Source organism: Balearica regulorum, chromosome 1, assembly GCF_011004875.1.
Source record: "Balearica regulorum gibbericeps isolate bBalReg1 chromosome 1, bBalReg1.pri, whole genome shotgun sequence".
In the NCBI taxonomy this organism is placed as follows: Eukaryota; Metazoa; Chordata; class Aves; order Gruiformes; family Gruidae; genus Balearica; species Balearica regulorum.
The window spans coordinates 83748109-83773968 of record NC_046184.1 but is presented as its reverse complement, the minus strand read 5'-3'; the positions used below and the strand labels follow the sequence as shown (position 1 = coordinate 83773968).

General features: G+C 49.9%; 2 protein-coding genes across 2 annotated transcripts in view; one reads left to right on the top strand and one right to left on the bottom strand.

Annotated features, from left to right (window-relative positions):
* The window catches only part of LOC104635667 (alpha-2-macroglobulin), a 30828-nt gene extending 16126 nt beyond the window's left edge, over positions 1-14702 (top strand). Inside the window, exons 18-36 of the mRNA XM_075761894.1 lie at positions 1470-1578; positions 1925-2153; positions 2411-2537; positions 3141-3262; positions 4608-4659; positions 5171-5254; positions 5650-5826; positions 6336-6420; positions 7558-7714; positions 8053-8127; positions 8413-8578; positions 9602-9825; positions 10400-10618; positions 10890-11017; positions 11371-11461; positions 12188-12256; positions 12682-12784; positions 13700-13741; positions 14524-14702. Coding sequence (XP_075618009.1) covers positions 1470-1578; positions 1925-2153; positions 2411-2537; positions 3141-3262; positions 4608-4659; positions 5171-5254; positions 5650-5826; positions 6336-6420; positions 7558-7714; positions 8053-8127; positions 8413-8578; positions 9602-9825; positions 10400-10618; positions 10890-11017; positions 11371-11461; positions 12188-12256; positions 12682-12784; positions 13700-13741; positions 14524-14549 — 2285 coding nt within the window. The 3' untranslated portion in view covers positions 14550-14702. The remainder of the gene's footprint in view (positions 1-1469; positions 1579-1924; positions 2154-2410; positions 2538-3140; positions 3263-4607; positions 4660-5170; positions 5255-5649; positions 5827-6335; positions 6421-7557; positions 7715-8052; positions 8128-8412; positions 8579-9601; positions 9826-10399; positions 10619-10889; positions 11018-11370; positions 11462-12187; positions 12257-12681; positions 12785-13699; positions 13742-14523) is intronic.
* Positions 14703-17713: 3011 nt separating this feature from the next.
* LOC104632911 (alpha-2-macroglobulin-like) overlaps positions 17714-25860 on the bottom strand; it is a 38273-nt gene continuing 30126 nt past the window's right edge. Inside the window, exons 27-36 of the mRNA XM_075761882.1 lie at positions 25636-25710; positions 24024-24189; positions 22777-23000; positions 21984-22202; positions 21585-21712; positions 21141-21231; positions 20980-21054; positions 20451-20553; positions 19506-19547; positions 17714-17875 (exon numbers count right to left, since the gene is read on the bottom strand). Coding sequence (XP_075617997.1) covers positions 17850-17875; positions 19506-19547; positions 20451-20553; positions 20980-21054; positions 21141-21231; positions 21585-21712; positions 21984-22202; positions 22777-23000; positions 24024-24189; positions 25636-25710 — 1149 coding nt within the window. The 3' untranslated portion in view covers positions 17714-17849. The remainder of the gene's footprint in view (positions 17876-19505; positions 19548-20450; positions 20554-20979; positions 21055-21140; positions 21232-21584; positions 21713-21983; positions 22203-22776; positions 23001-24023; positions 24190-25635; positions 25711-25860) is intronic.

Genomic DNA, 25860 nt, shown 5'->3' with positions numbered 1-25860 from the left:
TGCTGCTGAATTCTGTGTTCACTAGACTTTTACAGTAGACTTCTTTTCCCAGATATCACTTAAGGTGTCTCCAATACCATTTTCAGTCTGTCCTCATTGACTCATCCAGTTTTACATATGGTCAAAACCAGATGAAGTGGATGACAAAATTTTCAGTGACAAGTTGGTAGACTTTGGGGGCTTAGAATGGGAAGATGCATGTGGCAGATGTCCAGTCTGAAATGGACTCACCCTATTTCTAAAGGCTATCTCAACTTTTACACTGTAGCTGTTTGGGTGACAGAGTTGGCCCTGTCATCCTCCAGGGTCTCATATTAAGGGAAATATCCTAGAAAATCTAAGTTATTCTAGCTGGATAACTGATTGAGAGAGTTTTCCCTTGGCACAAGAACCTGTGATTTTGTACTCATCCAGTTTTAAGACAATTTAAACTTTTGACACAAGTTGACAAGATGCAGGACAGATGCTTTTTAATTATTTTAAACTGAAATAGGCAACAGTAAGAAGACTGAAATATTATGATAGGCAAATACAAGCAAGCCAGCTGTCACTCTTACTTGGAACTATGTGATACAGCTCTGATATTGATAGTATCTTTCACTTGTGCCCTGAGTCTTCCTCAGACTCTGGAGGTGCCTGTTGCACAGATAGTATGTATACTTGCTAGCTACACAATTTTTATCTAAACATGGAAATTAATTTAGCCAAAGTGAAGATGAGCAAAACCAGAATTTAGTTAAGAAATTTTCTTCTTTATCTGTTTGGGTGGATTTCTCTTTCTGTTTGTAAAAGCCAAGCAAACCAAGTCCCACTCACCCCATCTTTGTTTCCCAGATGTTCAAAACCAAAGGCTCATTTTTTACCAAATTTCATCCCAAACTCAGAATATTTTATCAGGAATAATTTTTGCATGTGAAAATTTTATTTCAGTCAAAAAGTCTTTTTTTACCCCTCCCAAATTCCAACTGCACGTTTTTAGTTTGAGCATCCTCAGCGTAGTTCTTGAAGATGCCATAGATTTGGCAGGGAGGTGGTTTTCTGAGTCACAATGACGCCACAAAAAACACTGCAAGAGAGGAATGTTCCATTGCTAGTTGGCCTGATAGGATGGGGAATGATGTCACATTAACACTGTACCCCAAAGGGAAAAGGCTGCTTGCACAGGTCATACATAGCTCTTTGCTCTAAAATCTTTGTTTTAACCTTGTGAAGTGTTGTCCCACAAACTTTCAGGTTCAATGGAGACCAGTGGGAAATAATGGAAGGCTACCCTCTTGCTAATAAGCCCTGACCCTGAAACTTCACTGCTGTTGGTACCAGTGCTTACTACAGCCACTACAGCAAACATCTGCTGCCAGCACAGCTTCTCATTGTTACATAGATTGCTGCTTTCTCAGACCAAAGTATGATGCTGACATAGATCTTGCTTGTTTGGATAGCTGATATTTTTTCCATCTCATCACATTCAGGCATTCAGGCAGATAGACTTTATGCCATGTCAAGCACTCCTGAAGAGCTGACGGAGACAGTCCGAAAGTATTTCCCAGAAACATGGATTTGGAGTTTAGTATCTATAAGGTGAGGACCTTGGGCTAGTTCCTTCCTTTTTTAACAAAACTGGCTTTATCAGATGAAAACATGAATCCCCACATGTTTGCTAAGCCTTTTCAATGCCAAAAAGTCCATTGTTTGCAGAGATCACTCAGCAATCCTCTGAGATGGAATTACCTTCAGCTATGGTTAGGTTTGTCCAAGGAGTGTTCATGGGTCTGGAAGAAGATGTGGGGTGACCCTACAATAACAAACATACTGTGCCCCATCATTCACTCAGGCAGTACTGTTCAGTAGGCCAAAAGGGGTACAGATAATCACCAAAATGCCATAAAAAATCACCCCTCTGTCCTTGCTCTCTGTGTTCCACCAGCTCTGAGGGAAATGCTAATCTAGACGTGACCATCCCTGACACCATCACCGAGTGGAAAGCCAACGCGTTCTGCACTTCGGCAGACACGGGCTTTGGCCTGTCCCCAACAGTGTCCCTCAGAGCCTTCCAGCCCTTCTTTGTAGAGCTCACCATGCCCTACTCTGTCGTGCGTGGTGAGTCCTTCACGCTGAAAGCCACCGTTTTCAACTACCTGACTGCCTGCATCAGGGTAAGGAAGGTTTAAATCCTTCTCTGTACTTGTGTACCTTCTTGTACACCTCTTCACATAGCCCCCTCATCTTATCTCTGAGTAGGCCTAGACCCTTCATCCCTGAAATTCTTATGTTATTCCTCCTATATACTCCAAATGCAGAACCCAGAACTTCAGCTCCCTGCTACTGAAGAAATAGCTATTGCTATGGCTTCCTTGCTCCCTGTCTCTCATGGTAACCCTTCCTTGATTGCACCTCTCTCTACAACCGGCAGATCAGTGTGACTCTGGCTCAGTCTGCTCATTTCCTGGCTTCTCCAGTGGAAAAGGAAGAAGAATCTCATTGTCTCTGCGAGAATGGGAGGAAAACCGTGGCTTGGCTGGTGACTCCCAGATCTCTAGGTAAAGGTCTCAAGATGCTGAAAACTGCAGGGAGGGTTTCTCTGTGCTGTTGTCCCCGTTGAGTATTGGGTGTTAGAGCAACATGGTTTCCTGGGGAGCACTGCAGCTGAGTGTCTGTCTCATCTGGGGTTATTTGGGAGACAAAGGCTGGCAGACTCAGTGTCCACAGCTCTGTCTGGCACCACATGCAGCATCATCAAGCCTTACAACATCTTCTGAAGCCAGAAACATTGCTGGCCGGGGGGGATGCTCTGTCAGCTCCATCCCTCCCAGAGAATAGACGACTGCCCCGTGGGATCTTCATACTTTGTTTTCACTGTGGTGTGCATGTGGGGTAGCTGTGTGCTGAACAGCAGTGGGACTGGTGAGTCCCAGCAGCACTGTGGTGTCCTAGGCTCTGGGAGAGTCACCACAACAGAGTCACCTTTCAATGGCAATGCAGCTCATCTGCTCCAGGATGGATTCTGATACAGATAGCTATGTTCTTGTGGGAAATACGCAGGGCTCAGGTGTGATGGGAAATCCCCACCCATGGACCTGCAGGTTGTAACTCCTGGAGGTGACAATGACTACCACTACCTGGCTCTGCCCTGTTTCCTCCAGGGCAGGTGGAGTTCTCAGTGAGCACCGAGGCCCTGCAGAACCAGCAGCCCTGTGGGAACGCCATCGTGGAGACCCCTGAGAAAGGACGGAAGGACACAGTCATCAGACAGCTGCTGGTGGAGGTATGTGGGCTGTCAGAAGGGGCGGACTGAGCTTTCCCACAGGCTAGAGTTTACACTGTGATGCAGCTGGACTGAACAGGATGGTAGATAATCTAATCTAGGCTCCCTTTCCCATGAAAGGTTGTACCAGATGTCCCTTCTAACCTGGGCTGGTCTATGATTCTGTGATTCTATGAGATCACCACACAGTGTGGCAATATGATGGTCTTAGATCTTCTTTGTACTTTGGCAGAGCTGCGTAAAGACTGCACCTTAATAATGCTGTGCAATGTGTCTCCCAGTACTCTAACTTTCCCTATCCCTTACTGTAGCAGGACTCCTACCCCAATCCATCCTTTCCTTTATCTCCTACCTGTCACCTCCTATTTCAATACACCCTCTTCATATTCTCTCTTCCTCCTTTTGAGACATCCCCAGTAAGTTTGCCAGTCAGCACATGCAGCCTCTCTGCTAGTTGAGTGGCCAAGCAAACTGCCTCTTAAACTGAGTGTTATGCAGTTCTGGTTTGCTACCATGGTCTGGCGCCAGGATGAAGGTGGGGGATTCACAAGCACCTACAGGAATTTGATGCCTGTAGAGAAGTCCCATCAAAAATCCAGATGTTATAAAAGTCCATGAAAACATATTAAAATTTTACAGCTTCTCCATTTCCTGTGGCAAGAAAAGTTGCTGATGCGATGTGGTACAGAAGGAAATATTATGTGAGAGTATTGCATAACCTTTACACGAAAATGCTAGTTTATTATACTGGGTGTGGTGATCTGGCAGGTAGATTCTATGTTCTTAGCTTTTCTCTATATCATAAAACCCTCTAATGTTTGCTGTGTCGTACGGTATCAGTGGTGTCATCAGATATTACAGTGTACAGCATCTTCCCTTTTTATTATCAACAGACACTTTTTTTTCCCCTGAAGCATCTGCAGCATTATGATAAATAGCACTGCAGACATCTCTTCAGGCAGGCCTCTAGAGCAACTGCGAGTTTTTTCTAACAAAAGCACTTGCTGTAATGCTGCAGTCCCCTTGTTACAAGGATGTTAAGTGTCTCACTGCGTACAGTAGTTGCAGGTCATCTATGTGATAGTCCTGCAGTGTGTCCATTTCCTTTTTCTGCCCTTCCTCCACATACAACACCAATCACTTATGATCATATTTCTTTTACTTGCTTAAATTATTATTTCAAAAATCTGTGTTTCAGGCAGCGTTTGTGACTACCTCTCCTTCTCCAGTTCACTCACTTTTCTTTTCATGTATCCCTCTGTCCTTGTTGAGGATTCTTCTGTCTGTCTGTACTTCATATCTCAGTAACTTCTCACCTCTCTTATTTTCCTTCATCCCACTCAAGCCTGAAGGAATTGAGAAGGAAACAGCCCAGAACTCTGTGCTCTGTGTGAAAGGTAAAGCCCCTTCTCGTCACCCTCTCCATTTGTTCCTGTGTGGTTTGTTGGGTGGGATGTGCCTGGAGGAGGAAGATAGTGCTATCATATTCCAGATAGGCTGATATTTTTACATAATCAAAACATTCCCCATTAGTTAGGAGCCTGAGACATAAGACAGAAGAAGGTCCTAGAGAATGGACCATCCTGCCTAAGCATCAGAGTATGAGCTAGGACAGATTTAGCATGACTGTTTGCATCCCTGCTCTCTTGTGTGCTGACATGGGAGTTACAAGCGCTGCCTCGTTTTCTAGTGCGCCCAGAAAAAAGCTGTAGAGGTCTGATCTACAGTGCCTAACACTGGAGGTGGTTTCATGCAGAGATTGCCTTATATCTAGGGAAAAATGCAGTGGCTGAAGTCAGGGCATTTATAATAGGAAGTGTTCCTGATGTTCCACTGAGGCCCCTTCCCCTTCCATTAGCCATTTCTTGGGATTGCACTGAAGCTGTTTGGGTCTTGTTTCTCTCTCAGGAGTGCCTGTGAAAGAGAAGTTTTCCCTGTTGCTCCCCTCAAATGTGGTACAAGACTCTGGCAGAGCATATTTCTCAGTGCTGGGTGAGTGAGCAGCCAGCAGAAAGAACTATGTGCTGTTTCTGCCCCTCTGTGTTGGCCTCCTACCTCACAGCTTTTTCTCCTGGTTTCCAGCACACCTCACTCCTGTCTTTCATCCCTTCTGTCTTGAGCACTTTCCTTTCCAGTTGTGCTCTTCCTTTTCCCCTTTCTGCATGTCCTTTTGTTCAGGGTTCTCTGCCAGTGCCCTAACCTTTCTCTCATTTCCCTCTTTTCCCTTTCTCTGCTGTTCTGTGTTTCATTCCAGGATCTTTATCAATCCAGATTTTCTTTTGTTCTTCTTTGTCATCTCCTGCTTCTCTCATTCAGTAGGTCCCCTCTGATTCTGATGACCAGTCCTGAATGTTGCTAATATCCCTCTGGTATCTCCTGCTCCCCAGGCGACATCATGGGCACTGCCATGCAGAACCTGCACCAGCTCCTCCAGATGCCATTCGGCTGTGGGGAGCAGAACATGGTCCTGTTTGCACCCAACATCTACGTCCTGGACTATCTGAACAAGACAGGGCAGCTGAGTGAGGAGGTCAAATCCAAGGCCATCGGATACTTAGTGAGCGGTGAGCAGGGACACGGCTTTTGCTTCTGCTTTGGCTTTTTTCCAGATCCTGTCTGGGGTTGTTCTGTCAAATGTTGTCCAGATGTGGAAAGAGAGCTTCTGTCATGCACAGATGGTCTCTGCTGTATGCCTGAGAAGTCCCTTTGCTGCTTTTTCCTTTATTATTTTCTATTACTTAAGCATTAGGGTACCTGACCATTGCACCCACTTTTCTCTGCTCCCTAATTGGGTTGCAATGCAGTGCAGAGCTGTCAGCTGACTTGCCATAGTGACTTCTCCATTGTCATTAATAACTCCTGCCTGCCTTCTGAAGAACGGCAGGTGTTGTTTCTCCTCAAGCAGTACAGGCAGTGCATGGAGGTGGGGATGTACCAGTCCTTCTTATCGGGTAGGCTAGGACTGACCCACTCCTCTCTCCTTTGCGTTTGCTGATACAGCTGTTTTTCTGTTTCCCCATCTCTCAGCGGGCTTTCTCTGGCATCTGAATCTTGCTTTAACTCTCCATTACAGGTTATCAGAGACAGCTGAACTACAAGCACCCAGATGGCTCATACAGTACCTTTGGACCACGTTATGGTCAACCGGGGAACACCTGGTGAGATTTCAATGTCACCTATGCCTCCTCTATATGCTTATCTTTCTCACCTACACATTTATAATAAATGCTGCATGACAGTAAATAGGAAATGATGTTGTAGACCAGCAGGCTTTCCAGAGCTGGTGTGGTCCCTGTGATGCCTCCTACTTAATGAAATAGGCTGCATCAGCCAGTTATGTAGCTAAAGCACAACCTTCCACCAGCAGCTCTGAGGACCATGACAGACAAGAAGGAAATTGAGATAAATTGGGGAAGAAGGGAGCAGGGATTTCACATCCTGACTGAGAAGGGCTGAAGAGATGCAGTGGCAGCTCTTCTAAACTAGCATCTGCTGGGAAGGCTGCTGGGAAAGGTGTTTCCATATAAGTGGAAAGGATAATAATCAAAGAGCAGTGCCATATGTTCTTTTTTTCCAAGAGTGTTTGTGTGTTACTAAGCAAAGACAGCCTGGAGGAGTGCATGTTGCCAGTGTGACTTACTGCAAAGTTGTGAGTTGCTCCAGCATATCATTGCCATGCATTTTCAATTTTAGGTGAGGGTAAGGATGGATGATTTCATCACCTTTGGTGTGCTTTTAGCTTCTGAAACAGTACTTGGCTCTTTACAGCATGTTGGCTTCTCACCACATGCCTGCTTCTTCTCTGTAACTGCTTGTAACAACTCTAGCAAAACACTTATAACATGTTCTTCTTTTCTTTAAAACTCTATGGAGTTCTGGGAAACCCATGAGCCATAGATTTCTAGTGCAAGAGTCCTGCCACCAGACCATGAGCTAGCAGGGATTTAATTATTCTTACTGTCATTTTTGAGTATTACTGTTATGCAGATGTTGAGCTAATTGGCATGCAATTCCCTACTTTTTCCAAAGAGATTTTTTTAGATACAGATCAACAATCACTGTCCTTCAAACTGTAGTCAACACAAAGGGATCACAGGGTTTTATAAGCCAAGAGAGGGACAAGAAATCAAGGTGAGAAGCAGTTTTTTGACAGATATATTCATGGCCTGACTAATTGACTGAGTTCCCCAGGCCTTCTTGCCTTTCTTCAGACAGATGATGGGCACATAGGCCCTGTCACCTGAGATGGCCAACAAGCCTGTTCAGGCCCTTTCACTGCTCTTTCACCTTTTCAGGCTCACAGCCTTTGTCCTCAAGTCCTTTGCCCAGGCCCGGCCTCACATCTTCATAGATGAGAAGCATATCCAGGATGCTTTGGTCTGGCTGTCCTACAAACAGAAGGAGAATGGCTGTTTCCGCAGTTCTGGGACACTCCTGAACAATGCCATGAAGGTAACGTGTCTGCCTGGTTGTTTTTTTGTGAGGCTAGAACTTGACTATAAGTCAGATGGGTCCAGTTGAGCTTCTTGAACATACAGGCAGATGAGAAATTCCCATGTCAATGGCAACTAGGGAGCCAGTGACCATCCTGTATGATTGCTGCAATAGGAACGAGAATGAAGGCTAACCTGCACTTTATAAGTGGTATCGATACCTCTGCATCAGCTGCAAGGGGAAGGAGGCAAGCTAAGGGTCTACAATGCAGAATGAAGTATTGCCATTGGAGTGGGAGAGAGGACTGTAGATAACAAGCTAGTGGGGTCAGCATCTACCTTTGTGTTTCCCTGCAGGGTGGAGTGGACAACGAGGTCTCGCTGACAGCCTACATCACTATTGCACTGCTGGAGATTCCTCTGCCTGTAACTGTATGTGTCTGCACCCTAACTTGAGTCAGTTATGATGTGTCAGTACGTGATGACACAATACTATGCAGAATTTGCTCCAGAATTGAAAAAAGACATGGTTGTTGAGCCCTGTGATGTAAGAATTATGTGCTGTCAATTTTGGCACTTATGGAACACATTGTACCCTACATAGTGCTAGACCTCATTCTGGCAGACCCCTTCTCACAGTTCAGTGGAATGATGTGTCATCAGTAAAGCAAAAACCTCATTTCTCCCCAGCCTTCTAATCACTGCTATCTCTCCCAGCACTCGGTGGTGCGTAATGCTCTGTTCTGCCTGGAAACATCAGCAGATGAGAAAGAAAACCACGTGTACACCAGGGCACTGATGGCATACGCCTTCGCCCTGGCAGGGAAGGAGGAGAAGCGGAAAGCATTGCTTGGCTCACTTGAAAAGGAAGCCGTGAAAAAAGGTGAGTGCTGCTGGTGGAATGTCTCTTTCTTCCAACCCACTGGCTTTACCTCTTCCCTTGTTAAAATAGCCTTTGTCGGTGGGGCAATGGCTGCAGGAAATGGCTTCTGAGGGTGGGGGAAGGTGGAGGAAGAGGAAAGACTTGTGCAAAGGGGTCACGTTTTTGCAAACTGCCTCTCAGTGCCCAGTCCTACCTCTGTGCTCCAAGGCAGTTCACCAGGAAGCACCAGGCACTGTCCCCATCGGTGCTGAACTAAAGGCGTCTCTCCTACTAGCGTCTCTCCTCAGCACGCACCTCTTGCCACACCAGGCACGGTTTAGCAAAGGCTTAGCTATGTTTATGGCCTCTCCTTCCTTCCAGTGCACGTGTTCAACCTGGAACACAGCTGACCTTGCACAGCACAAGGGATGATAAGTCAGAGAAGCGCTGCATGTGCTGAGCAAGAGAATGAACATAGAGGTCATTTCGGAGGCCATAACATAAGCTCTGAGTCTTCCGGGAAATAACGTAACAACTCAGAAGCATTCTGGAAAAGTCAGGCTGGACAGTGGGTTGGCCCAAGCGTTGGGCAGCAGGATTGTGAAGGAAGTACCCCCAGCACCTTTTTCCTTTTCCACCTGCAGCTGCCTATCAAGCCCTGCTCCCAGTCGTTGGGTCATTTTGCCTCACAGAGCTTGTCACTGCCTGACCCTGGTATCTCTGCTTAAAAAGGGAAGGGGTGCCGGCCTGGTGCCCTGGTGATCTGCTAAGGTCCCTGTTTCCTCGAGGTGCCCAAGCCCGTAAGTGCCTCCATGAATCTGGAATCTAGGCCAAAGTGGTACCCTGAGGACTGAGCCTCAGCAGTCTCAGACTAGGTGCAGCAAGCGAAGAGTTGTCTAAGCCTTCCCATTTCATCCTGCATGACAGATGCATCCTGGGGGCTCTGTCCTCCCAGCTGGATCGGCAGCAGATCAAGAACTCCCTTGTAATAACTACTAATAATTGCTTGTTGTCTTGTCTCCACACTCCCTGCCTCCTGTGAAGATGGGTCTGTGCATTGGCAGCGGCCTGGGAAAGAGCCAGAGGTTGATCTCCCGTACTATCGCTACCGAGCTCCCTCTGCTGAAGTGGAGATGACGGCCTACGTGCTCCTTGCTCACCTCTCCACGCACCCGGCACCTTCCCAGGAGGAGCTGTCATTCGCATCTCTGATTGCAAAGTGGATCAGCAGTCAGCAGAACCCCAACGGAGGCTTCTCCTCCACCCAGGTGAGCTGCTTTCCCCCTGCGACCACATCAGTGTCGGACAACGGGAAGTTGTCAGAGACTGAGATGGGAGCACAGGAAAGGCAGGCACTGTAGCCTTGCAATATATCACTGCAGTTTCTACCCTAGCTGCCAAGTTCCCAAGAGGCCAGAGACCAGTATGTCAGGTCCCGCCTCTAGGAATGACTGGTATTTTGATTAACAACCTGGATTTCTTGAGACAGTGGGGCAGAATGGCAGGGACCCAAGGGACACGCGTCTGTGCCATTGGAGAGGGCTTGCACTGCAATTTGTTTGTGCGCAAGAAGTTGCTGCTTCACCCTGCGGCGAGCGAGTGAAGGCTGCGCAGAGCTCCACGCCAGGCAGCTCAGGAACATGCAACTGCTGTGCAGAGGACACAGGAAGGGAATGGAAACATGCAAAAGCTGCTTGTTCCCTCTCTCCTTTGTACTTACAACTGGAGAAAGTGAAGAACGGAGGGGAGGGTGCCTGCCGACAGCAAAGGGCAGGCTGTGGCAGGACAGGCTGTGGCAAGGCTAACTGCATCCCCCTGGGTGCTGGGACCCATCTCTTTCAGGACACAGTGGTGGCTCTCCAAGCCCTGTCCCTGTACGGAGCTGTCACCTATGCCAAGAGCGGAGCAGCTTCCAAAGTGACCTTGCAATCTGGAGGGGACTTCAAGCAAGACTTCCAAGTGGATCCCACAAACCGGCTGCTGCTCCAGCGCGTGCCCCTGCCCCAGGTGCCAGGGGAGTACAGCACGGAGGTGTCTGGAGAAGGATGCGTCTACCTGCAGGTGAGGGTGATGGGGGCAGGTGGCATCCTGGGGGGAGAGACCCTTGCCGGGCAGGAGCCAGGGAGAGTGCAGAAGGCACAGCGGGGAGGGGAGGAGTGGGAGGGAAGAGGAGTAGAGGTGTGTGGAGGAAGAGTGGGAGGGAAGGATCTGCGATGTGGAGGAGCAGTGAGAATGGGAGAAGTGGGGCGGCTGGACGGGGAGAGGATGCTCTCTCTCACGTGCTGAGCACACACACGCACACGCTCTCACAGAGCTGCTGGCTCTCCCCTAGACAAGCCTGAGGTACAACGTGCAGCCCACGCAGGAGGATGCACCCTTCATGCTCCATGTGTACACGATCCCCGAGACATGTGAGGACTCCAAGGCTCACAAGGTCTTTGACATAGGCATAAATGTCAGGTGAGTCTGCATTTGGGTCTGATTCTTCCTGAGAAGCCATGGGAGCTGGAGGAGGTCTGGCGGTCCAGGCTGAGCCAGCCTGGAAGCCCTGGAGGGGCAGTGCATCCCTGGAAAAGTGGGCAGGAAGCAGCTGGGCCGGGAGGAAGGGCATGTTCTGCAGTGGTGGAGCTGTGTGGGCAGCCCAAGGCTGGGCTAGTGAGAGGCTGCACAGGTGACTAGGAGGCCCTGGCATAGCTGGAGAAGGAGCTGCTGGACTGCCAGGACGTGGTGGGGTGGCAAGTGCTATGGAAAACGTGGAAGTGCCCCCAGCTTTAACTTGAGGTGCACTGAATCTTTGTTGCTTGGTTCTTTAGTTACACTGGGGAGCGCAATGGCTCCAACATGGTGATTGTTGATGTGAAGATGCTGTCAGGATTCATCCCTGTGAAGTCCTCTGTGAGGAAGGTAGGACCCTATTTGTCAAGCAATCAGCATCCAACTTATCTTCAAGACACCTTCCAAGTGCCTGTAGCAAACTAGAGGGCTTCAGGGTTGGAATCAACTTGATCTTGCCATTGTCATCTGCACATTTGCTGTGTACAGTGTCTTTTCATACCTGGCTCAAGGCCAGCACAAGGGGAGACAGTGTGATGGGTCTTGGGAAAATAGACTACATAATTTTATTTAAACTGGTGGTGGACACCTTTATTATTACTGTGTTCTGATAGCTGCCTAAACCTTTGTCTCTGCAGAGGACATTTGAAAGTAGTGCTTTTTCCTTTTTCCCTCTGCTGATCTGCCACCAAATTACAGCATTATAACTGTTTAGGTCTTGGATCACTGAGATGCTGAAGAGGTGCATGGTCTGGAAAATAAAGGTGTTCATAAGATAGTGCAGAACTAGCAAGCCAGAAGGAATGTATTTTCATTGAATTTTTCCATCATTGTGCTTGAACTAGTGCACAGTCCCTGCTGGAGCCAGGCCGTACTTAATCAGCCACGTCGGCAGATTAAGGGAAGGCCCGGGGACCACGATACCTAGTGGCACACCAAGGAGGCAGGTCCATACTTCAGAATTAGTTGCCTGAGTACCCCAGTGTTTCATCCACAGTACATCCCATCCACAGGGCTGTGCAAGGGGCACAGGGAGACCGCCCTCAACACAATAACAACTTGGTCTCTTTTCTTCAGCTGGAAGGCCGCCCTGTTTTTGAGCGCACAGAGTTGAGTACCAACCATATCCTAGTGTATCTGGAAAAGGTGAGTATCTGTAGGGGGCGAGGATGGGTCAGAAACAAAGGCATCAGGACATTTGGCCACATAGGGTAAAAAATCTGGGAATCAAAACTACCATGGCTCTGACAAGAATAGGACCAAATCCCATACTGACTTTTGCTGACCTTTCAGACTTACTGATACTTTCCTCTGAGGCCTCCACATCCTTTCCCTCTGCCCCACGCACAGACAGGACCCTGACCTCCCCAGCAGCCAGAGCCTCCCCCAGTGTGGGGAAAGGCCCCAGGGTTTCCCCGTGGCCCTCGGCCAGGCCTGCAGCCCCCACGCCCCCCAGGGCCCAGGAAGGGGTGGCAGGGGAGAGGGAGGGAGCCCGGAGGCAGTGTGGAGGCATGGGTGAGCCCGGGGCAGTGTGGAGCTGCCCCTCAACCTCCACCGCTTCCCTTCCCCAGCTGAGCAGAGAGACCCTCAGCTTCTCCTTCACGGTGGAGCAGGACATCCCCGTACAGGGCCTGAAGCCGGCTCAGGTGAAGGTCTATGACTACTATGAGACAGGTGAGTGCGGGGCCGGGGCTGCCTGTGGGAGCAAGAGCGGGCAGTTGGACACACAGAGGGGTGCGGGACCTGTGGGGACCCACCACAGCCCCTGGCCTGGGCCCTTCCCCTTCCCCTTCCCCTTCCCCTTCCCCTTCCCCTTCCCCTTCCCCTTCCCCTTCCCCTACGCTGCCTGAGCTCTCTGAGTGCAGGGGGGCCTGGAGGGCTGGAGGCCACCGGCCTGCCCTCCTCCCTCCTCCCTCCTGCTCCTGCTCCTGCTCCTGCTCCTGCCCGGGCAGGCCCCAGAGACCAGGGGTGGGCAGGTCTGGGCGGTGTTCAAGGTGTGAGGATCCCTGCATGGCTGCCCCTCACACCCACTGCTGCTGGGCAGCCCTCTTCCCCTGAGGGAGAGGGCGGAGGAGGCCATCCGACCCTGGCCCTCCGACCCCGGCACCTGCAAGGCCGCTCCTGCCTCCCTGGGGAGAGGAGCTGTCCCACAGGGCAGAGCTGCGGGCGCTGCCAGTGCCGTCTTCGGGTCCGGCCCCAGGGCGCAGCCGTGCCCCTGCTTCCAGGCAGCCCTGCCGCTCCTTCCGTCTCTGCTGTCCCGGCTGCTGCGCCAGGGTGGCAGCACCAGGGCTGCGTGTCCCCCCTTGGTGCGCTGGGAGAAGCTGCCTGAGCAGCCCTTGGGCACGCTGGGGTGGAGATCTGCTGGGGCTGCCGCCGTGGGGCGGCTCTGCCTTGCTGCTGCAGCCTCCGGACGGACCCATGGCTGGGGCTCCTCCAGCCCAGCTGGGATCTCTGAGGGGGAAGCTGCGGATGGTGGCCGCAGCCTGCTGTGGGGCCTGGGAGAAGCGTCTCTCTGGCACCCATCCCTCTCTGCCAGGAGTGCCGAGGGGCTCTGACAGCCTGCTCTCTCCCTTCCCTTCTCTTTTCCAGATGAGTTTGCCACACAGGAGTACAGCGCTCCCTGCACCACAGGTAGGGTGCATAGGAACAACTGAGATGTTCCAGTATGGGTTATTGCAGGATGTCTTGAGTGAAAGAGTTTGCACACCTTGGTTTTCCTCAGCCTGTGTATATTCTCAGCATTTATATTCGCTGTGCATACTGAAGTGTCTAGCATGCCTCAGTACTGAGGAAAAGCAATGCTTCCACCTGATGTCCTGTGTAAGATCAGATACAACTTTCATTTTGGTTCACTGGCGGTGGCAATCCCAGTGTTAGTGCCTTGATTCGCACAGAGGCACTTGACTTTTCCTGTGTGTGTGTTGTAGAAGTAAGATTGCAATCTTCCTTGGGACTAAACTCCACACTCAGCTTTTGTGTCTCTGCCCTTTTCAGGGCCACATTTGCCATGCTACAGAGACAGAAGGGTACTGAGGAATTGTCTCTCAAACATCTTGTTGAAATGTTGATGTTATTGACATGCCTTCGGTGGGGACCTTTCATTCTTTCCTGGGATATTTTTTCCCTTCCTTTGGGAAACCAAGGTGCTGAGAGAGAATGTGTACTGGGATAGCTCATGTATCTCCAGGATATCTCTGCCTCTGCTCCCTTCTCTGTAGCATGGGTATCTTGAACGTGGCCAGCCATTCTCATTCTGTTATCTGTCTGCAACTGGGCATTTTTAGGTGAAGCAGTTTCCCAGATTTTAACAGGGCTTTAACTTGCATAGCCACCAGAACACAGAGAAGATGGCCTGCGCTCTGGACACCGCTTCTCCAGGATACTTTTTCACTCTGTCCTTTTCCCACCTCCAGCAAAGGCTGAACTGGGAAATGCCTGAAGAGCACATCTTGTCTGAGCCTTGCCGGATCAGATCGCCTGTCTTTGCCCCTAGAAGATCTTCTCGTTGAGGGGACCTATTGAAATGTTAGATGAGGACACCTCAACACCAAAAAGGAAGTAACACTGTAAATAAATTAAGTCTTGATTCTCATCAGATGCCTCTGGCCTTATTTTTTGTTACTGTGTCTTGTATCTCCTCCCACCCATATCTCAGACTCTGTAATGGCCTGAGATTTAAATCCAGAGCCATCCACGGCAAGGTGGTGTTTGGTAGCTCCCCAGGAATACCAAGAGGCAGACAGCTTTTGGCAGTGGGGAGGTTTGTCTCCATACTTGCCAGTTCTCCAGGAGGAGAGGAAATCATACCTGATCCATTATGCACTGGAGGCTTGGCTCCCTGCCTCTGAAAGTGTGTGTTTTCTGCAAGATAATCCTTGGACATAAACCTCTGATCACATATCGCCTTTGATCCCACTTTGAAATCCCACTGTGAAATCACTGCTATGAGTTGGAAGGACAGTGTGAACCTGTCCAATCTGATCTTTTACAGCAGGCCAGATGGAAGTGAAGGGAAGACCAGTGGGCTTTCTCATTCCAGCAGTGAATACATTGTCGGCTTGTTTCTAAAGAGTTGAAGTGAAATCAGAGAGGGACTGGGAACATAACAGTGTCATCAGTCAGAATTTCAACCAAGAACCACCTTATGCGCTGAACTGCTTGCATTTTTATGGTAACTTTATCCTCTTCCCCTCAGTGGAAGCATGGAGATCTATTTGGGTTTTTTTGAGTAATTTTAACACAGGTTGGTTTTTTTTTTCACCCTCACAACCAGGCTTACACTGCTTCAGCAGAATTCAGAGGAGAGGACCTGGATTCCCATCTGGTATTCTGGGTTACACTTTTTGCATGTCAGTTTTCCAAATGATCGCATTCTTTCTCTAGTCTAGATCTCTCCCAGGGATGCAGAGGCAATCAGTCTTAGTTCAGGAGGTCATATGGCACCCTGTGTATTTAATTTACATGATTCTGTGTGCAGAGGCACCTTTGACCCTGCCAACACAAGCTTAAGTAAATACACCTATAGGAGTCCCTCACGCAGCTTCTTTTACGTATGCAGGCTCAGGTTGTCAAAAATGTAAGTCACCAACGCAGCAAAGAACTTGTTTCAGTGACACTGAAGCGCTTTGGTTTGTCATGGTCTGCGTGGGTGTCTCAAGACCCTCTTTCCCCTTTATGAGCTAGAATTCCTTGCTGTGTGAGGAAAGCAGTTTGCTCTGGCCGCTTTTATAGCTGTCCCCCTGCTATGGGATCATGAGAGACAGGCTGTGCTGGAGAGGCACAGCCTCAGCTGAGACCATTAGTTAAGGGCAAGCAGGTTCAATAGTGCTGGGTCTGCAAACTTGCACATACAGACACAGGCCGGCAAATACAGACCCTCCTTTGCAGCAGGCTGTAGATGGCAACAGTTCATTTTCATTGACTTTTTGGTGAGTACTCTACCATGGTTATAGTGTTGAATTTTTTCTGCCTCAAATGAAACAAAGAGATCACAATAATTTAATTTAAAAGTCTGTAAAATCACTGGAGTATGTTCCATTCACAAAATTTGGATAATGGCTTTCTATCATGGAAAGAGGTAACACTATGTTTTGCTGCCACCTGGTTTTAAACTGTTGCCCATGGGCAGCCACATCATTTGTCATTTGGGGGTCCTTGGCTAGCCCATATCTGTAAAGCAGTTAAATCTCTCTGCTTGACTAAGCTGTGAATCATCAAAGCCGCATACTTGCAGGCCTTCCGTGGCATGCCGCATAGGAAACTTTAGCAAGGCTACCTTAAGGAAGTACAGGAATGTCTGAACATTGAACTTCTATCCCCATGGAGCAAGGATTGCATGCTTCAAAGGCAAATTACAATGGTCTAAAATCAAAATAGTTTCATTCAACAACCAAAAACTATGTTACTTTGGAAAAGTAATTGCCTCGTGGTACGAAATGAGATGGTTTTACTATTTCTAAATCGAAACAAAATGCAATTAGTATTCATGCTCGATTAGAAATTTTGCTCAGTTTTCACTGAAGCCAGTTCATTCCATAGACTTGTCTGAATATGAAATGTCAAAAAGGTCTTGAGTGAGTAAGCACCAAATACCACAGGAGACAAAGTGATATAATATTTATATCTAGTAAAATAGATGAAGAACTTTATTTGTTCTCAATAACGCTGTTTGGATAGGCACACTAAAACAAATTGGATGGAACAACTAGCTGTGCGTACTTTGGATACACAATAAGCCATGATACCTAACAATAACCATTTCATGAGAATAAACGTAAGATCTTTCTGCCATTCAAAAGTTAAAACCAGAAATTAATGGGACATCAACAAGAAGAGGGGAGCATTCCTGGAGATATCTAAGATGACTATGGACAGTTTCACCAAAGCAATTCTATGATTTAAAGAAATGTGCCATTTAAACTAGACTTAGGTAGGTAGCGTACTAGCAAATGCCATTAGCTTGTCCTTGGGAATCTCCCAGAAGCAGCAGGCACAAGATATGGAAATTTCCACAAGAAGGCCCAAGCTTCTGCTGGACAACAGGCCATTATAAGTTAGCAGCTGAAGGCATAATGCACGCACACATCCCTCCTGGCCCCCCATGCACGCTCTGATCTTACAAGAGGGCAGACTGTGCACCTCTTCCCACTCTTCTAGAAACAAAAAAGAATCCTGGAAGGGGTCTCTATGAGGCACATCACAGAAGTTGAATTTCATGTAAGATTAGCTGATCATCCAGGCTGCCTACCAGTGGGAGACATGGATAGGCACATGCAGAGACCAGTTCATCAAGGTTATGGTTTCTAAGCCAGGGGAAAGAAATTGTTCTCAAGATGTACCTGTCCTTCTCTGCTGATTAGACAGGATCTCAGATGACAAGTTCAGAGTACATAACGCTGAGAGGGCTGCAATAGAAAGGCTGACTCCAAATGAAATAATTTGATCTTCTTTTTTTTTTTTTCCTCTCACTTGTCAGCCTTATTGCCCTGCACATAGGCAAGGCTGGATGGGATGCTCTTCAACCTAAGAAGCCAGAGAGATTAAAGCTGTAACTGGAGGCTGAGCAGGAAGAAACAGAATTGGGAATAAACTGTTCAAAAATCATTGGTGAGTACAGTTAATTTATTTGTAAAGTTCATTTCCCATTCCTTGCAGGCACTATTCATCTGTCACTCCATCCTCTCCATAGATGGTGGTGGTGGTAGTGACGCAGGCAGGTTCCAGCAACTGGGAGTATTCTTCATGCATTGTCCTGGTCTATTTCCTCTGCAAGGATGAAAGAAGATTGGAGGGTACAGGAGTTAGATATGCCAGTTGAGTACATAACCTTTGGAAATGTTTCAGTGTCCACTCAGTGTCTATCTTGGGACTTATGCACCTTTTTTCCATGAAGGGAGGCTGTAGGGCCAGAATCAGCAGAACACAGCTGTACCTACGGACACAGCCCAGGTTAGCAAGCAGTATGGAGTAAAAGCATGAGAGCTTGGGCTCTTTTCCAAGACACCAGATAAGAACACAAAAGGAGATAAATTTCACCATTTACCACCAGCAAAAGACAAAGCTTTTGCCTTTCCCAGGTCTAAATCACTTTTTCTCTGCTCTCAGATGCCACAATCAGGCCCTGTGACAAACCACTTCCCAGGATCTCAGTGCTTTCCAGAAGCCAAACACTTGAAACTGGGCAACTGCTGGGGAGCCAGACCTGCCAGTCTTCATACTGGAAGATTCCATATAGGACAGGAGAAGTATTGCTGGTCAGGGCTTTCTACAGAAGCTCCTACATTACCTGTGCTCCTAAGCCAAACAGATGTAGCCTTGCATGCCCCCAGATCATAGCCTCTCTGTCTTGCTAGCTCAGACTCCAAAGCAAAACTGAGGGCTGGTTGCCTAGGGTCATGAGGAATAACTGCCTCCTGAGAGACCTCCCCTCCTGCTTGGGCAGCAGGGTAGCTGAGCAGGAAGCACCTGTTGCACTGGATAGTAGCTACCAAAGGCAAACTTGCCATCTCTTGGGATCCAAGGAGAATGGCATTGCTTAAAGGCATGCTGCAATGGTCTCTAACATGTAAGTTGCTAAGCAGGCTGGGGTGCCGTATTAGAGAACTATGACACCCCTCCCGTAGATGAATGGCTGTATGTACAGGTGGGGGTCTACCACCAGGGCAGTTTTCTGTCACCATACAAGAGAGGCAAGCCCAAGTTCCTACAAGAGCCAAACACCTCTTCAATAGCAAGTGTTGGGAGGGATTCCTCTGTAATGTGGACTTCCTACTGCAGGCATGGCTCCATGCTCAGAGTAGGAGGTGAGGGGTTAAGATTAGCACCTTTAGTGAAAAGGTATGCCAGGCATGGGCAGGAGCTTCTGGAACATGGCACGAAATCATTGTAGGTCAGACCGTGACATGCTGCTTTATGAGATATCTTTTGGTGGCCTTGATTTGCTCTATTGCTCTAGACAGAGTGCTTTTGGGGAGGAGTGTGCCAGGTGGTTTGAAAGACCCAAGTCCCCTCAGCATGATGCCACAGCTACACTAGCTGGAGCTCTCAGGAAGGACAAGAAGATACCTCAAAACTGAGACAACAAAAGTGATGTTAGAAACTTGAATTCAAAGAAAAAGTCCAAGGGGCATTAACAGAACAATAGGGAAGCACCCTTCATTCAAGCCAGGAGAGCCTGACTATGGAAAGCACTCTGAGAATTCAGTGATGGTGGATTTTGAATGAGTCAACAATATTCTGACTCCGAGCTATCAGTTTTGAATACAAAATCTGTCTGTTAGGCCAATCTCATCCAAATTGCCCATTGAGCAGAAACAGACAAGCACTGGCTGGAAGACCAAAAATACAATGAAGATGTAGAAAACTGTGAAGAAGGAAAGGGTTCTTGGTACCCTACCTGTGGTGCAGGGAGCGCTGTACTCCTGTGTGGCAAACTCATCTGGAAAAGAGAAGGGAAGGGAGAGAGCAGGCTGTCAGAGCCCCTCGGCACTCCTGGCAGAGAGGGATGGGTGCCAGAGAGACGCTTCTCCCAGGTCCCACAGCAGGCTGCTGCCGCCATCCGCAGCTTCCCCCTCAGAGATCCCAGCTGGGCTGGAGAAGCCCCAGCCATGGGTCCGTCCGGAGGCTGCAGCAGCAAGGCAGAGCCGCCCCACGGCGGCAGCCCCAGCAGATCTCCACCCCAGCGTGCCCAAGGGCTGCTCAGGCAGCTTCTCCCAGCGCACCAAAGGGGGACACGCAGCCCTGGTGCTGCCACCCTGGCGCAGCAGCCGGGACAGCAGAGACGGAAGGAGCGGCAGGGCTGCCTGGAAGCAGGGGCACGGCTGCGCCCTGGGGCTGGACCCGAAGACGGCACTGGCAGCGCCCGCAGCTCTGCCCTGTGGGACAGCTCCTCTCCCCAGGGAGGCAGGAGCGGCCTTGCAGGTGCCGGGGTCGGAGGGCCAGGGTCGGATGGCCTCCTCCGCCCTCTCCCTCAGGGGAAGAGGGCTGCCCAGCAGCAGTGGGTGTGAGGGGCAGCCATGCAGGGATCCTCACACCTTGAACACCGCCCAGACCTGCCCACCCCTGGTCTCTGGGGCCTGCCCGGGCAGGAGCAGGAGCAGGAGCAGGAGCAGGAGGGAGGAGGGAGGAGGGCAGGCCGGTGGCCTCCAGCCCTCCAGGCCCCCCTGCACTCAGAGAGCTCAGGCAGCGTAGGGGAAGGGGAAGGGGAAGGGGAAGGGGAAGGGGAAGGGGAAGGGGAAGGGCCCAGGCCAGGGGCTGTGGTGGGTCCCCACAGGTCCCGCACCCCTCTGTGTGTCCAACTGCCCGCTCTTGCTCCCACAGGCAGCTCCGGCCCCACACTCACCTGTCTCATAGTAGTCATAGACCTTCACCTGAGCCGGCTTCAGGCCCTGTACGGGGATGTCCTGCTCCACCGTGAAGGAGAAGCTGAGGGTCTCTCTGCTCAGCTGGGGAAGGGAAGCGGTGGAGGTTGAGGGGCAGCTCCACACTGCCCCGGGCTCACCCATGCCTCCACACTGCCCCCGGGCTCCCTCCCTCTCCCCTGCCACCCCTTCCTGGGCCCTGGGGGGCGTGGGGGCTGCAGGCCTGGCCGAGGGCCACGGGGAAACCCTGGGGCCTTTCCCCACACTGGGGGAGGCTCTGGCTGCTGGGGAGGTCAGGGTCCTGTCTGTGCGTGGGGCAGAGGGAAAGGATGCAGAGGGCTGGGACAGCTGTCTCCTATGAGACAGAGACAAGGTCAGTGACAGACACGTTTATATTTTGTGTTTACAAACCCAGAGATGCTTAGCACTGCTCTCCTCTCTGTGCATGCTATTGCCACTGTGCTGCAGGGCTCACTATGTGCCCCATGGCAGCCCTGGGTTGGTCCTCACCTGCTCTATGTACAGCAGAACATGGTTTGTGCTCACTTCTGTCCGTTGGACCTGATCAAACCAGGTGTGTGACAGCTGGAGAGAGGAGACATGGAAGAGGTTGCTGATCTGAAGGCAGTTAGTCAACCCTGCTTCAACTCATGCTTCACCCAGCATCCTACCTTCCTCACAGAGGACTTCACAGGGATGAATCCTGACAGCATCTTCACATCAACAATCACCATGTTGGAGCCATTGCGCTCCCCAGTGTAACTAAAGAACCAAGCAACAAAGATTCAGTGCACCTCAAGTTAAAGCTGGGGGCACTTCCACGTTTTCCATAGCACTTGCCACCCCACCACGTCCTGGCAGTCCAGCAGCTCCTTCTCCAGCTATGCCAGGGCCTCCTAGTCACCTGTGCAGCCTCTCACTAGCCCAGCCTTGGGCTGCCCACACAGCTCCACCACTGCAGAACATGCCCTTCCTCCCGGCCCAGCTGCTTCCTGCCCACTTTTCCAGGGATGCACTGCCCCTCCAGGGCTTCCAGGCTGGCTCAGCCTGGACCGCCAGACCTCCTCCAGCTCCCATGGCTTCTCAGGAAGAATCAGACCCAAATGCAGACTCACCTGACATTTATGCCTATGTCAAAGACCTTGTGAGCCTTGGAGTCCTCACATGTCTCGGGGATCGTGTACACATGGAGCATGAAGGGTGCATCCTCCTGCGTGGGCTGCACGTTGTACCTCAGGCTTGTCTAGGGGAGAGCCAGCAGCTCTGTGAGAGCGTGTGCGTGTGTGTGCTCAGCACGTGAGAGAGAGCATCCTCTCCCCGTCCAGCCGCCCCACTTCTCCCATTCTCACTGCTCCTCCACATCGCAGATCCTTCCCTCCCACTCTTCCTCCACACACCTCTACTCCTCTTCCCTCCCACTCCTCCCCTCCCCGCTGTGCCTTCTGCACTCTCCCTGGCTCCTGCCCGGCAAGGGTCTCTCCCCCCAGGATGCCACCTGCCCCCATCACCCTCACCTGCAGGTAGACGCATCCTTCTCCAGACACCTCCGTGCTGTACTCCCCTGGCACCTGGGGCAGGGGCACGCGCTGGAGCAGCAGCCGGTTTGTGGGATCCACTTGGAAGTCTTGCTTGAAGTCCCCTCCAGATTGCAAGGTCACTTTGGAAGCTGCTCCGCTCTTGGCATAGGTGACAGCTCCGTACAGGGACAGGGCTTGGAGAGCCACCACTGTGTCCTGAAAGAGATGGGTCCCAGCACCCAGGGGGATGCAGTTAGCCTTGCCACAGCCTGTCCTGCCACAGCCTGCCCTTTGCTGTCGGCAGGCACCCTCCCCTCCGTTCTTCACTTTCTCCAGTTGTAAGTACAAAGGAGAGAGGGAACAAGCAGCTTTTGCGTGTTTCCATTCCCTTCCTGTGTCCTCTGCACAGCAGTTGCATGTTCCCGAGCTGCCTGGCGTGGAGCTCTGCGCAGCCTTCACTCGCTCGCCGCAGGGTGAAGCAGCAACTTCTTGCGCACAAACAAATTGCAGTGCAAGCCCTCTCCAATGGCACAGACGCGTGTCCCTTGGGTCCCTGCCATTCTGCCCCACTGTCTCAAGAAATCCAGGTTGTTAATCAAAATACCAGTCATTCCTAGAGGCGGGACCTGACATACTAGTCTCTGGCCTCTTGGGAACTTGGCAGCTAGGGTAGAAACTGCAGTGATATATTGCAAGGCTACAGTGCCTGCCTTTCCTGTGCTCCCATCTCAGTCTCTGACAACTTCCCGTTGTCCGACACTGATGTGGTCGCAGGGGGAAAGCAGCTCACCTGGGTGGAGGAGAAGCCTCCGTTGGGGTTCTGCTGACTGCTGATCCACTTTGCAATCAGAGATGCGAATGACAGCTCCTCCTGGGAAGGTGCCGGGTGCGTGGAGAGGTGAGCAAGGAGCACGTAGGCCGTCATCTCCACTTCAGCAGAGGGAGCTCGGTAGCGATAGTACGGGAGATCAACCTCTGGCTCTTTCCCAGGCCGCTGCCAATGCACAGACCCATCTTCACAGGAGGCAGGGAGTGTGGAGACAAGACAACAAGCAATTATTAGTAGTTATTACAAGGGAGTTCTTGATCTGCTGCCGATCCAGCTGGGAGGACAGAGCCCCCAGGATGCATCTGTCATGCAGGATGAAATGGGAAGGCTTAGACAACTCTTCGCTTGCTGCACCTAGTCTGAGACTGCTGAGGCTCAGTCCTCAGGGTACCACTTTGGCCTAGATTCCAGATTCATGGAGGCACTTACGGGCTTGGGCACCTCGAGGAAACAGGGACCTTAGCAGATCACCAGGGCACCAGGCTGGCACCCCTTCCCTTTTTAAGCAGAGATACCAGGGTCAGGCAGTGACAAGCTCTGTGAGGCAAAATGACCCAACGACTGGGAGCAGGGCTTGATAGGCAGCTGCAGGTGGAAAAGGAAAAAGGTGCTGGGGGTACTTCCTTCACAATCCTGCTGCCCAACGCTTGGGCCAACCCACTGTCCAGCCTGACTTTTCCAGAATGCTTCTGAGTTGTTACGTTATTTCCCGGAAGACTCAGAGCTTATGTTATGGCCTCCGAAATGACCTCTATGTTCATTCTCTTGCTCAGCACATGCAGCGCTTCTCTGACTTATCATCCCTTGTGCTGTGCAAGGTCAGCTGTGTTCCAGGTTGAACACGTGCACTGGAAGGAAGGAGAGGCCATAAACATAGCTAAGCCTTTGCTAAACCGTGCCTGGTGTGGCAAGAGGTGCGTGCTGAGGAGAGACGCTAGTAGGAGAGATGCCTTTAGTTCAGCACCGATGGGGACAGTGCCTGGTGCTTCCTGGTGAACTGCCTTGGAGCACAGAGGTAGGACTGGGCACTGAGAGGCAGTTTGCAAAAACGTAACCCCTTTGCACAAGTCTTTCCTCTTCCTCCACCTTCCCCCACCCTCAGAAGCCATTTCCTGCAGCCATTGCCCCACCGACAAAGGCTATTTTAACAAGGGAAGAGGTAAAGCCAGTGGGTTGGAAGAAAGAGACATTCCACCAGCAGCACTCACCTTTTTTCACGGCTTCCTTTTCAAGTGAGCCAAGCAATGCTTTCCGCTTCTCCTCCTTCCCTGCCAGGGCGAAGGCGTATGCCATCAGTGCCTTGGTGTACACGTGGTTTTCTTTCTCATCTGCTGATGTTTCCAGGCAGAACAGAGCATTACGCACCACCGAGTTCTGGAAGGAGAAAGAGACCGAGCTGGAGCAGCCAGAGCTCACACTGAGGTCCATCTTTGAACAATAGAATCAGATGGTACTTATGGAGCCATGATATCCCCACTCCCCTGTCTGACAAAGATTGTACCATTGTGTATTCCTTCACCTCCAGGTGAAGGTGTGTATTCCTTCACCTCCCACTGGAATGAATGGGCAGCCAAAGGCTGTTCTTTATCTTGTATCTGCTTTTCTTTCATACATCTTGTTGCAATGTGTTTTTTTCAAGTTGGATTTACAGACTGCGAAGCCGTACAGACTCCAACTGTTCTGCCTTGAGAAGAATTACCTGCCTGATAGTGTTTCAGGGAAAGGGGAGTTCTCTGATACACTTCCTCTCTGTAGATGTTTCCTCCTCTAGCTGTCACCCTGAGGCTGCTCTGTGCTTTCAGCCTCTGCCCTATCCTTTCCTTTTTATTGTTTAGTTCCCCTTTTCCAGGGCCTTTTGAAAAAATTTCGTTTTGCTGGAACTTGATAACTTCTAGTTTGGAGGTAAATTCTATTTCTGTGCAAGAAAGAATATATTTTTTCCATTTTCTAGAATATTTTTTGTGACATGTTAACATCAACAATGCATGTCTTTTTGAAGCCAGAATCTCCAGTATGGTTTAAGAGCACAATTGCGACAGCAAAGCAAAATGTAGCTACTTTACATAGTGTTAAGTAACAGACACTGTGACCCCATGACCTTTCAGCAAGATGTATGACTATTCCTCATTTGTGATACAAAAACTGGTACAAAATTGAAGCAATAACACTGCAGGGGGGCATGCCATGATCTGAAGCCTAACAGCACGTTTCCAGTTTAATCAATGGTCTAGAAGGAAAAGACTTATTTTTTCAGTGGCTTTGTACTTTGCCTTCACTGGGTATGTACTGGAAGATGAAATCTTTTGTGGTCAGTTTTGGAGAAGCAATTCAGCTGCTCGTGAGAAAGCAAAGAATAAAAATAAATGTGGTTGGGTCTATGCCTTACCTAAGGTTTCCTATGCTTACTACTGTTTGTAGGGTAAGTGTTGGCGAAGAATTCAATCTAATCACAGGATGTGGCAGTAGAAATACATGCTGATGACAATACTAGTAAGTTTTTTATGAGGGGTCTAATATAGCTTATTTTACTTATAGAAATATTCTGTGTGCCTGCCAATAGCATTAAATACCTAAGGGCTGTGCTATGCTCAGGAGTTTGTGCAGCTTAACTTGAAATGCACCCATATCCCAATAAGATTCTGACAAACCCCTTTGCATTCAGTGGCGCTTTTAGGCTCAGACAGGGAGATGAAAATTGTCCTTGTTATATTCAGACAGGATTTCTTCTTTCAAAAAGTAAAGGGACTTGATAATCTGGGAGGCCACTGGTAGGGGAGGTTAGTACCATCTGTGGCTCGAGTTGAGAGTGCAGACACATACGGTTACAGGCAGAGGAATCTCCAGCAATGCGATAGTGATGTAGGCCGTCAGTGTGATCTCGTCATTCACTCCGCCCTGCAGGGAACCACAAAAGCAGATGTTGATCCCACACAGCACCACTGGCTTCTTTCTGTGCTACATATCTACATCCTGCAGGGAGTTCTTCCTAGCCTTCTTCTCATGGGAAGTTCTTCAGAAGCTGCTGTTGGCTTCTTCCTGCTTCTG